Source organism: Caretta caretta, chromosome 14, assembly GCF_965140235.1.
Source record: "Caretta caretta isolate rCarCar2 chromosome 14, rCarCar1.hap1, whole genome shotgun sequence".
NCBI lineage: Eukaryota > Metazoa > Chordata > Testudines > Cheloniidae > Caretta > Caretta caretta.
Window position 1 is genome coordinate 48,490,016 of NC_134219.1, and position 11,817 is coordinate 48,501,832.

At 57.7% G+C, this 11,817-nt stretch overlaps 1 protein-coding gene across 1 annotated transcript; it reads left to right on the forward strand.

Annotated features, from left to right (window-relative positions):
- The first annotated feature begins 1,572 nt into the window (after window positions 1-1,572).
- Window positions 1,573-5,508, forward strand: TNF (tumor necrosis factor). The gene is made up of 4 exons (XM_048817898.2): window positions 1,573-2,157; window positions 2,788-2,830; window positions 3,643-3,705; window positions 4,282-5,508. Exons 1-4 carry the CDS (start codon window positions 1,978-1,980, stop codon window positions 4,716-4,718), a joined length of 723 nt encoding a protein of 240 aa, XP_048673855.1. The 5' UTR covers window positions 1,573-1,977; the 3' UTR covers window positions 4,719-5,508.
- The last annotated feature ends 6,309 nt before the right edge of the window (window positions 5,509-11,817 follow it).

The window sequence follows — 11,817 nt, forward strand, 5'->3', positions numbered from 1 at the left end:
CACGCACAACCACACACACGCAGAGACCCACACACCACTACACAACTGCACACGCAGAGACCCACGCACAACCACACACACACACAGAGACCCACACACCACTACACAACGGCACATGCAGTGACCCACGCACAACCACACACACGCAGAGACCCACACACCACTACACAACTGCACACGCAGTGACCCACGCACAACCACACACACACACAGACCCACACACCACTACACAACGGCACACGCAGTGACCCACGCACAACCACACACACACACAGAGACCCACACACCACTACACAACGGCACACGCAGAGACCCACGCACAACCACACACACACACAGACCCACACACCACTACACAACGGCACACGCAGAGACCCACGCACAACCACACACACACAGAGACCCACACACCACTACACAACGGCACACGCAGAGACCCACGCACAACCACACACACACAGAGACCCACACACCACTACACAACGGCACACGCAGAGACCCACACACAATCACACACACACAGAGACCCACACACCACTACACAACGGCACACACAGAGACCCACGCACCACTACACAACGGCACACACAGAGACCCACGCACAACCACACACACAGAGACCCACGCACCACTACACAACGGCACACACAGTGACCCATGCACAACCACACACACAGAGAGACCCACACACCACTACACAATTGCACACGCAGAGACCCACGCACAACCACACACAGAGACCCACACACCACTACACAACGGCACACACAGAGACCCACGCACAGTTGGACACACACAAACACAGAGAGACTCACACACAACTAGACACACAGTGACCCCTGCACAACTCCACACGCACACACACAAGATCCATGCAGAACTACACACACACAGGCCCACATACGAGACACCCATGGAGACTCACACAACTGCAAACACACACACACACACACACACACACACACATAGCCCTGCACACAACTAGACAGCCACACAAAGACCCACTTGCAACTGGACACACACACACACACAGTGACCCACACACAAGCAGAGAGGCACTCACAACCGGACACAGACCCCACACACACACACACCCCTTCTCAAGGCTCCTCACTCTCACCCCTTTCCCACCCCCCCTCACTTCACTGGGGGGCTGCCAGCCCCCCCCATTCCTGAGCCCCCCCTAAACCCACCATGTGACCCCCCCCAGACAGAGACGCCCAGGCCGCCAGGTCCCAGCGTGGCGACATGGGCGGCGGGGACCCCGGTATCCCCGGGGGGGCTCCCCCCGCCCTCTCCAGGGCGGGATTCACACCTCCCCGCTCCCCAAAACCACAGTTCCAGTCGCGGGTCCCGCTTCTGCTTTTGACGCCTTCTATTTTGGGCTCTTTCCTCTTCCCGCCTTTCGCCATCGCAGACTCTCTTGTCTTTCCCTCCCTCTCTGTGGGCGGCAGCTTTGGGGTTGAAAATTTCCTCCCGTGTCATGGGGGAGGCGGCTCCGAAGTGCAGGCGGCCGGCGTATAAATAGGAGCCGATGCCTCGAGGCTGCCACGCTTCTCCACTCATCAATCACCCGGGGACAGGCGCTGCTGGGAAGATCCGGCCAGGGAAACCGAGGCACCACCAAGATCCACGCCTGGGAAACTGCCTGAATTCCGAGGGCGAAATCCGCTCCCCTTCGTCGCTCCGCTCCAGGAAAATCAGCTCGACTCGCCCGGTAGCTCAGGTGAAATTCCCCACGTTCGCCTGTTTCACAGCCGGTGAGATCAGCTGAATTCGCCCCGTGGAATCGAGTGAATTTCCCCAGCGAAACCAGCTAAGTTCACCCCTTCGACCCGGGGAAATCGGCTCAATCCGCCTGCCGGCGTCAGTGAAATCCCGGGAATCCGCCCAGGCCAGCTGCTCACTTCGCCCGGCCAGAAGCTAACTCTGGAGACCCCTGCCCCGAGGAAGCCGAGCCCAGCCACGCCCGCAGCCATGAGTACCGAAAGTCTGGTCTGCGACATCGAGAAGGGGGGCGTTATCGTGGTGCGGGAGTCGCGGCCCGGCGACGGCCGCTGGAAGTGTCTCAGCATCTGCTCCTTCCTGCTGCTGATGGGAGCCACGGCCGTCTTCGCTCTGCTGCATTTCAGAAACGGGGGGCCCGTGGTGAGCCAGGTGAGCCACGCCGCCGGGGCGGGGGCGCAAACCCCCCGAGCCACAGAGCCCGGCGCCGTCTGTGGCCGTCGGACTCTGATTGTGTGTGTCTTTGTGTCGTTCTGTGCGTGGGTTTCAACTCCCCGACCGTGGCTCTGCGTGGATTTTGATGTGTGTGTGTGGTTTGTCCACACGTGTGTGGCTTGGATGCTTGTGTGCGTGCATGTGTGTCTTTGTGGCCGGGGGTGTCTGTGTGGTTTTAACGACACAGTTGCACTCTGGGCTGTGTAGAGTTGTGTCTCTCTGTATTTCTCTGCCCGTTTGCCTACGAACGCATGGGTTGTGGGTTTTGTCTGTGTCTGTCTTTCCAGGTGTGGGTTTTGCCTAGACGCCGTGTTTATATCTGGTGACTGTGTTTTTGTCTGGGTGGGTGTTTTGTGCTGTCTGTATTTCTCATTTCACTTGCATGTGCCTTGCTCCCTGGGCTATGTTTTGTCTGGCCGGTCTTGTCCGCTGTCTGTGCCGTGTGTAATGATGTGAACAGCTCTGCTTCTTGCCGGGTGTGGTACACACAGCACCCGACACACACGCCTACTTTGACCTTGTAACCTCTGTACTCAACTCTCCTCTCTCTCTCTCTCTCTTTGCCAGGACCCCAAAGAACCCAGGAGTTCGGGCCACACACAGCAACTCAGTAAGTATTTCCCAAGGTTTATTTTCCAACTTTAGCCCACTGATAATTGCAGGCTTTAAGTCAAATCTCCCCTCCCAAGATGAAATTTCTCTTGCCAGATTTACCATAGATCTATTTACTGGCCCCCAATCATCTTCCCAAAAGGGTTAGCAAATTACAACTGGTCTCGATTGTTCTGTCCCGTTGCCTGACCTGAGATGCCTCCGGGTTTTTTCCGAGGCTGCTGGCTCGGGATTTCCCTGAAAAATCACGTTCGCTGAAAGTGTTTCGAATTTGACGTGGTGAAAGGAAGTGGAAACGGACAACGCTGCTAGCCCCTTTGGGAAAAACATCGCCCTGCAAATCTCAGCTCACTCCGGCCACATCTGGGGCCTCGAGGTGATCGGCCTTGAGAGCTTATTGACCTCCCCGAAGCTTCGGGAGGGTGGCTCCGCTCCTCCAAAACATGGAGAGCAGCTAAATGTTGGGAGACTAGAACATATGGAGCAAAGATAATACCTCCCCAACATCACCTTAACTCCCCTCCCGAGCCACCAAACCTGACCCATCCCCACCAAAATCTGGCCATCGTCCGCATCCAGCACAATTCTATCCCAGTTCTCCTCTTCCATGCATCGTGGTGACCTAGCAGGAGGAGACTAGAGAGTCCCCAACCTAGGGACTGCAAGGCTCCCGAGCCCGGGAGCCTTCCCACTCAGCCGGAGCTCTCTAAAGCCCATCTAGAGAAGACGGGTCACTAGCCAGGAGAAGGTGGGGGGGCTGGTGAACAAGGGACGATCTGTCTGACATTTGTCCATTTGTCCTTTCTGAAGCAGGTCCGATGACGATGAAGTTGCAAGCCCAGTCGCTGAACAAGCCAGCTGCCCATGTCGTCGGTAAGAGGAATTTACAGCTGGGATTGGGGAGGGCTTGAGGAACTGGGCCCTGCAGGGGCGGGGGCAGGAGTGCTTGTGGTTGCAGATTTCTATGTCTGAGGCAGGCAACAGAGAAGCAAAGACTTCCACAAAGACACACTCATACACAAGCACACATTTCCACAGACCGGTGCACCTCTGCTCATAAACATAGAGAGGAAGGGCCCTGTCTTTCAGAGTGATGGAGGCCAAAGATTTGGGTTACGTGGAAGTTGTAGGCCGAAGTCTGGGAGATGCCAGACAGCAGGGGGTTCAATCCCTCTAGGTTTTGGCCTAGTGTTGTCAAGGATTAGGCATGCCATCACTGGACTGTGTTGTAGGCCAAAGCCTGGGTAGACTGACTGCAGGGGAGAGACTAAGGTTAGGACCAAGAGTTATCAAGGGCTGGTGGCCTCATTTTGGGGGATGACGTGGGCCGAAGCCTGAGTAGATTGACCATAGGGGACAATCCGAGTAGGGTTTGACCACTCATAGATGGATCCTAGGGAATAATCCTGCTGGGTTTTGACCACGTGTGCCTTCTTCTGTCCCTCCCAGCATCCACTGACTCCAAAGAACTGATCTGGACTGACAAAGTGGCACACACCATGATGCAGAACGGGATGGCACTGGTAAACAACAAGCTGGTGGTCCCGTCCGACGGCCTCTACTTCATCTACTCCCAGGTGGTCTTCAAGGGAGACAAATGTCCGGAGGAGTCCATTTATCTCCAGCATACCATCTTTCGCTACTCCGTAGAGTACCCAGAAAACGTTGCCTTGCTGAGGGCCATCAAGTCGTTCTGCGAGGGGTCCAAGGCAGCCAAGAACGAGAAGGGGGTACAGTTCGAGTCCATCTACCAAGGAGCTGTCTTCCAGTTGATGAAAGGCGACGAGATCTCCTCTGAAATCCACTCGGCCCAATATTTAGATCTGAACAGCAACGGGCAGGTGTATTTTGGGGTGATCGCATTGGAATTAGGAGTTCCCCAATAATGATCCACCGTCTTCCATCCTTGGCCAACTCATCCTCCATCCTTGGTCAACCCACCATCTTCCATCCGTGGTCAACCCTTCAACCCTCCTACCCAACTGGCCTCCAAAGCCAAGACTGCCATCGCGCATCCCACCACACCAAACTGACTATCAGAGATGCTCGGAAGACCTCTATGGACGTCCTTTATGCCTCTCTGCCAATATGCCCCATGGGGCCACAGATGTGCCCACCTCTAGGGACCAGAGGGGACCAAAATCTCTTTAGACTTGGCTTGTCTGCGGCGGTCAGGATGGGGCATTGGGTTGCATCTTGGTAGGACCAAACAAGAACCTACCAAGAGAATGATACACCTGGTCAGAGCCGCTGAGCTACAAAAATGTTGTGTTAACTAATATTGTGTTATTTTTATGGTTATTATTGGTAATTATTGTGGCTAATAATTTATTTATTTATGTATTTATATTTATTGGGGTTAACAAAGCTGTGTTGGTGCATGGAGAGATTTTTTTGTGTGTTGTACACACCTACGGCAAGTGTAGGCGATGGTGCGTGTGCCCACACATTCTAAAATTCTATATACGCATCAGAAGGGGGTCCTGGGGGTGTCTACGCGTAGACCCACAAAACGGCAGGTAATGTTTGTGTGTTTGTATCACACAGCTGCAGATAATAGACAGTTTTGTGTACACACACACACACACACAGAGTTGTTGCCTGTGGGTCTTTGACACAAACCCACACCAATTTTTGGCAATTCTAGCCATTTGTGTGTTTACAAAACACCCAGATTTTAGGAGAATGTGTGTGTGTGTGTGTGTGTGTGTGTGCAGAGATCACACAATGTTGTGTGCACGTACCACGCACACACACAGCAGTGTTATGTTTCTCTTTAGCGCTGCATGATCTCTCCGAGTGTCACAAAGTCTTCTTTCCAACAAGACAGCCACCCTCCAGATCAAGCTGGCGGAAGGTGTGACATTGTGTTGCTCTTTGACCTGAGCAGCAACACACCCTCACCCCAGCCTGCCATGTCGCTGCGAGTGCTTTGTGGTGACTGGACTATGCACTGGGCCCTCAGCTGTCAAAACGCCCCCATCGGTACAGATTCAGTATAGGGTCCCTTTACGTATACGGTGTATACCTGACCCTAGCTGGCTATATGGATGTATATTACACACAGCCAGGACTCCTGGGTTCTATCCCAGCTCTGGGAGGGAAGTGGTGTCCAGTGGTTAGAGCAGAGGGGCCTGGGAGCCAGGACTCCTGAGTTACTCAAGAGAATGATGTTCTCATTGTGAGGGGAAGAGATATTTGTATCTGAGATACAGTTTACTGTCGAATCCCTGATCTCATGTCTCTTCAGGGATTCAAATTGTCTTACGTTTTATGTTAAAATGTCACACGCGGGGGGTGGGGCTCATGCGTCCAACTCGTTGAATGTTTGCTGGAACGAATCTCTTGCCACTCCTGCGGGAACGGTGGCGTGGTTTTATTTTGTGTAGGGTTTTATTTATTGTGGTTATTTATTGTGTGTTTATTCCCCCTATGCGGGGAGGGAAGTGGGGGGTGGAAAGCTGTTTGTCTTTTGTTTGAAATGGCCTATGAAACAGGCCAACCAATAAACTTTGGAAACGGAGATTTGAATTGGGCTTGTGTCTCTTTCAAGATGAACGTGCCCAACTATCGCGGTATCTGGCCTGTTCCATATCACACAAATGGCTTCCTCTACCCAATATCCCCTACCCTCTGCTATGGTCTAATGTTGTCCCCAGAGAAGAGACACAGAGCGGGGCTTCTTTGTGGAGCAGGGGCTTTCTTGCTCTCTATATCCTTCTCCTCCTTGACCATTCAGCTTAACTTCAGTACCTGGCAAGATTGACCTCTCGAGGTCCCTTCCAGTCCTATGATTCTAAAATAATGGAGCAAATAATCAACCAATCAATTTGCAGACACCTAGAAGATAATGAGGTGATAAGTAACACTCAGCCTGGATTTGTCATAAACAAATCATGTCAAACCAGAGTAATAACTTTCTTTGACAGGGTAACAAGCCTTGTAGACGGAGGGAAGGGGTAGATGTGGTAGAACTTGACTTTAGTAAAGCTTTTGATAATGTTTCGCATGAGCTCCACATGAACAAACTAGGGACATGCAACCTAGATGGAGCTACTATAAGGTGGGTGCAAAACTGAACATAAGCACAGCCGTACTGGGTCAGACCAAAGGTCCATCTAGCCCCGTGTCCTGTCTGCCGACAGCGGCCAGTGCCAGGTGCCCCAGAGGGAATGAACAGAACGGGGAATCATCAAGTGATCCATCCCCGTCACCCTTTCCCAGCTTCTGGCAAACAGAGGCTAGGGACACCATCCCTGCCCACCCTGGCTAATAGCCATTGATGGACCGATCCTCCATGAACTTTTCTAGTTCCTTTTTGAACCCTGTTCTAGTCCTGGCCTTCACAACATCCCCTGGCAAGGAGTTCCACAGGTTGACTGTACATTGGGTGAAGAAATACTTCCTTGTGTTTGTTTTAAACCTGCTGCCTATTAATGTCATTTGGTGACCCCTAGTTCTTGTGTTATGAGAAGGAGTAAATAACACTTCCTTATTTACCTTCTCCACACCCGTCATGCTTTTATAGACCTCATTCATATCTCCCCTTACTCATCTTTTTCCCAAACTGGTTGGAAAATCGTCCCCAGAGAGTCGTTATCAGTGGTTCACAGTCAGGCTGGAAGGGCAGAACGAGTGGGGTCCCTCAGGGATCGGTTCTGGGCCTGGTTCTGTTCAGTATCTTCATCGATGATTTAGATAACGGCATACAGAGGACACTGATAAAGTTTGCGGCTGATACCAAGCTGGGAGGGGTTGCGAGTGCTTTGGAGGGTAGGATTAAAATTCAAAATGATCTGGACAAACTGGAGGAACGGTCTGAAGTAAGTAGGAGGAAATTCGATGAGGACAAATGCAAAGTCCTCCCCTTAGGAAGGATCAATCAGTTGCACGCACACAATGGGAAATGACGGCCTAGGAAGGAGTCCTGCGGAAAGGGACCTGGGGGTCAGAGTGGAGCAAGAGCTAAATATGGGTCAACAGTGTAACGCTGTCGCAAAAAGAGCGAACATCCTTCTGGGCTGGAGTAGCAGGAGTGTTGTAAGCGAGACACGAGAAGTAATTCTCCCGCTCTGCTCCGCGCTGATCAGGCCTCAGCTGGAGTTTTGTGTCGGGTTCTGGGCGCCACATTTCAGGAAGGACGTGGACAGATTGGAGAGAGTCCAGAGAAGAGCAACAAAATGATGAAAGGTCTAGAAAACTTGAGCTAGGAGGGAAGATTGAGAACCTGGGTTTGTTTAGTTTGGAGAGGAGATGAGATGAGAACGGTTTTCAAGTAGGTAAAGGTTGTTACGAGGAGGAGGGAGGTAAATTGTTCTCGTTAACCTCTGAGGACAGGCCAAGAAGCACTGGGCTTAAACTGCAGCCAGGGCGGTTTCGGTTGGACGTTGGGAAACGCTCCCTGGCTGTCCGGGTGGTGAAGCCCTGGAATAAATTGCCCGGGGCCAGGGGGATTTGTGAGAGCAGGTTGGACAAACCCCTGTCGGGGGTGGTCTCGATATCGTGAGTCCTGCCACCCGTGCAGGGGACAGGACTAGTCGACCTCTCGAGGTGCCTTCCAGGCCTACGATTCTCCGATTCTATCGTAGAGGACAGGTCTTGACCATTCATGGTCCTCCCAGCCTCTAATCTCCTCCCACCCAACGATCCTAGACACCCAGTCCTGGCCATTCCTGGTGCTGGGCAGGTCTAAACTCCTCTCAATCCAAGCTGTAGGCAGATGACTCTTGGCTCATTGTCTCCTGGTGCTCCCAACCCACTCCTTGCTTTCTAAGGAAGCTAAATTTAGTCCTTGGCAAATAACCATCTTCTTGCCTTACCCAACCCAGTGAGTCACATCCTCTGAGAAATCCGGGCTGGTATTTTAAGAGGGCCCGGGCCACGGGTTGGGTGTGCTAGGGAAGGAGTGGGGCCAAGTGGTTAATGCACGGGAGTTCGGACTCAGGGGTTCTCTCCCCGGCTTGGAAGGGGAGTGGGGGCTGGTGGGTCAGAGCCAGGACTCCTGGGTTCTCTCCCCAGCTCCAAGAGGGCAGTGGGGTCTAGTGGGTTAGAGCGGGGGGGCTGGGAGCCAGGACTCCTGGGTTCTATTGTACCTACCCAGCGGAAGGCCCTGGGTTATTTTGGGTCTTGAGGCTACATATTTCCTTCTGCTTTTGCTTTAGTGGCTGACGTGTCAAGAGAAGTTGTGTCCCCCAAACGCACCTGCCCCCATCACATCCGCCCCATCTCCCACCCCCAAACCACCCCCTTTTGTTCCCCCAGTAGAGGGTGTGGGAAGGGGGAGTTGGGGAAGGCAGAGCTGGGCTAGCAGGGGGCTGCTGATCGGGAGTGAGGGGCCCCAGGCACTGGGGAAGCCCGGAGTCGCTATGTGGCATCTCCCAGGGAACCCCCCTCCCCGATCCCGGCCGCCCCCACAGGCCTCTCCGGGCTCCCCCCGGCCTGAGCATCCAGAGATTTGTCTCATCTGCACCTCGGGAATCTCCAGCCAGGCCCTGCTAAGCTGGGCGGGGGAGGGAGTTTGGGGGGGTTGAAATCAAGTGGGTGGGGCGCAGGGGGAGGGGGTTGGGGGGAGCCGAGGGAGGGGAGCTGGGTGGGGGGGTCCATGTTTTTGGCCCTGGCCTCCCAGTGTCCTGTGGGAGGGGGGTCTCTCATAGATGGCTCCCCCCCAAAAGAGGGGGAGGCAGGGAGGTGGGGAGGTGCCCCGGTGGGCGTGGGGCTTGTATGGGGTTGGGGCAGTGGCGGGAGGTGGGGGCATAGCTGTGGGGGGGTGGGGCAGGCGTGCGAGGCTGGGGGGGCACACTGGCGGGGGGGGGGCTCGATCTGCTCCCGCTGTGGTGGGGGCGGGGCGCTCTTGGACTCTGAGTCCGTCTCTGTCTATCCCGGGACACCACATCGCTGGGGGGTGGGCGGGTGAATCTCGACTGCGGCTCCCATTCCCACCCCCACCTTGGGGCACAAAGACCTGGGACGTCCCGCCACCCACCCCGTCAGCCGGCGGGGCGGCCCCCACCCCCACCCATCCAGCTGGGTGTGCGCCCCCCCCCCCGGGTGCCTGAAGCCAGGGGAAACCCCTCCAATAACAACCGTGTATCCCAGAGAGACCCTACGATAACAAACCGCCTCCCTAGACACCTCGCCACAACGAGCCAGCCTGAGCGGCCCCCGAGAGACCCTACAATAACAATCGCCCAACGGAAACTCAGCCTCTGGGCAGGCCGGGCCAGGATTTCCCCAGTTCCGGCCACGTTGGTGTCTGTCTGTCTGTCCCAGCTCTCTGGTGCCCCTCGCTCCCGACCCGCAGCCCCCTGCTAGCCCAGCCCTGCCCCCCCCCAGCCCTGCCGGTGCCCCTCACTCCCGACCCACAGCCCCCTGCCCACCCAGCCCTGCCGGTGCCCCTCACTCCCGACCCGCAGCCCCCTGCCCACCCAGCCCTGCCGGTGCCCCTCACTCCCGACCCGCAGCCCCCTGCCCGCCCAGCCTTGCCCCCCCCAACCCTGCCGGTGCCCCTCACTCCCGACCCGCAGCCCCCTGCCCGCCCAGCCCTGCCCCCCCCAACCCTGCCGGTGCCCCTCACTCCCGACCCGCAGCCCCCTGCCCACCCAGCCCTGCCCTCCCCAGCCCTGCCGATGCCCCTCACTCCCGACCCGCAGCCCCCTGCCCACCCAGCCCTGCCCCCCCCAGCCCTGCCGGTGCCCCTCACTCCCGACCCGCAGCCCCTGCTAGCCCAGCCCAGCCCTGCCCCCCAGCCCTGCCGGTGCCCCTCACTCCTGACCCACAGCCCCTGCTAGACCAGCCCAGCCCTGCCCCCCAGCTCTGCCGGTGCCCCTCACTCCTGACCTGCAGCCCCTGCTAGCCCAGCCCAGCCCTGCCCCCCAGCCCTGCCGGTGCCCCTCACTCCTGACCCGCAGCCCCTGCTAGCCCAGCCCAGCCCAGCCCTGCCCCCCAGCTCTGCCGGTGCCCCTCACTCCTGACCTGCAGCCCCTGCTAGCCCAGCCCAGCCCAGCCCCCCCCAGCCCTGCTGGTGCCCCTCACTCCCGACCCGCAGCCCCCTGCCCGCCCGGCCCTGCCGGTGCCCCTCACTCCTGACCCACAGCCCCCTGCCCGCCCGGCCCTGCCCCCCCACCCTGCCGGTGCCCCTCACTCCCGACCCGCACCCCCCTGCCCGCCTGGCCCTGCCCCCCCCAACCCTGCCTGTGCCCCTCACTCCCAACCCGCAGCCCCCTGCCAGCCAGGCCCTGCCCCCCCCAACCCTGCCGGTGTCCCTCACTCCCGACCCGCAGCCCCCTGCCCGCCCAGCCCTGCCCCCCCACCCTGCCGGTGCCCCTCACTCCCGACCCGCAGCCCCCTGCCCGCCCAGCCCTGCCCCCCCCAGCCCTGCCGGTGCCCCTCACTCCCGACCCGCAGCCCCCTGCCCGCCCAGCCCTGCCCCCCCCAGCCCTGCCGGTGCCCCTCACTCCCGACCCGCAGCCCCCTGCCCGCCCAGCCCTGCCCTCCCCAGCCCTGCCGATGCCCCTCACTCCCGACCCGCAGCCCCCTGCCCGTCCAGCCCGGGGCTCCCCCACACCCACGCTTCCACCTCGGCACCAAAACTGAAACCCACAGTTTGGTAACATCGGCTTCTCCACACATATTTGCGGAAATCTCCAAGCTGAGCAATACAATGAGTAGCACAACCCCAGGGCAGAGATCTGAGTAGGGGAGGGGCCCAGGGCTGGGCTGGCGGGGGGCTGCGGGTCGGGAGTGAGGGGCACCGGCAGGGTGGGGGGGGGAAGGGCCTGGCTGGCAGGGGGCTGCGGGTGGGGAGTGAGGGGCACCGGCAGAGCTGGGGGGCAGGGCTGGGCTGGCAGGGGGCTGCGGGTCGGGAGTGAGGGGCACCGGCAGGGTGGGGGGGGAAGGGCCTGGCTGGCAGGGGGCTGCGGGTGGGGAGTGAGGGGCACCGGCAGAGCTGGGGGGCAGGGCTGGCAGGCAGGGGGCTGCGGGTCGGGA

Bases quoted from the DNA above. Each gene is read 5' to 3' on its own strand.
- TNF (XM_048817898.2), top strand. From the start codon at position 1,978: ATGAGTACCGAAAGTCTGGTCTGCGACATCGAGAAGGGGGGCGTTATC. The intron at 2,831-3,642 runs GTAAGTATTTCC...TCCTTTCTGAAG, and splicing joins GGGCCACACACAGCAACTCA to CAGGTCCGATGACGATGAAG. The intron at 3,706-4,281 runs GTAAGAGGAATT...TGTCCCTCCCAG, and splicing joins GCCAGCTGCCCATGTCGTCG to CATCCACTGACTCCAAAGAA.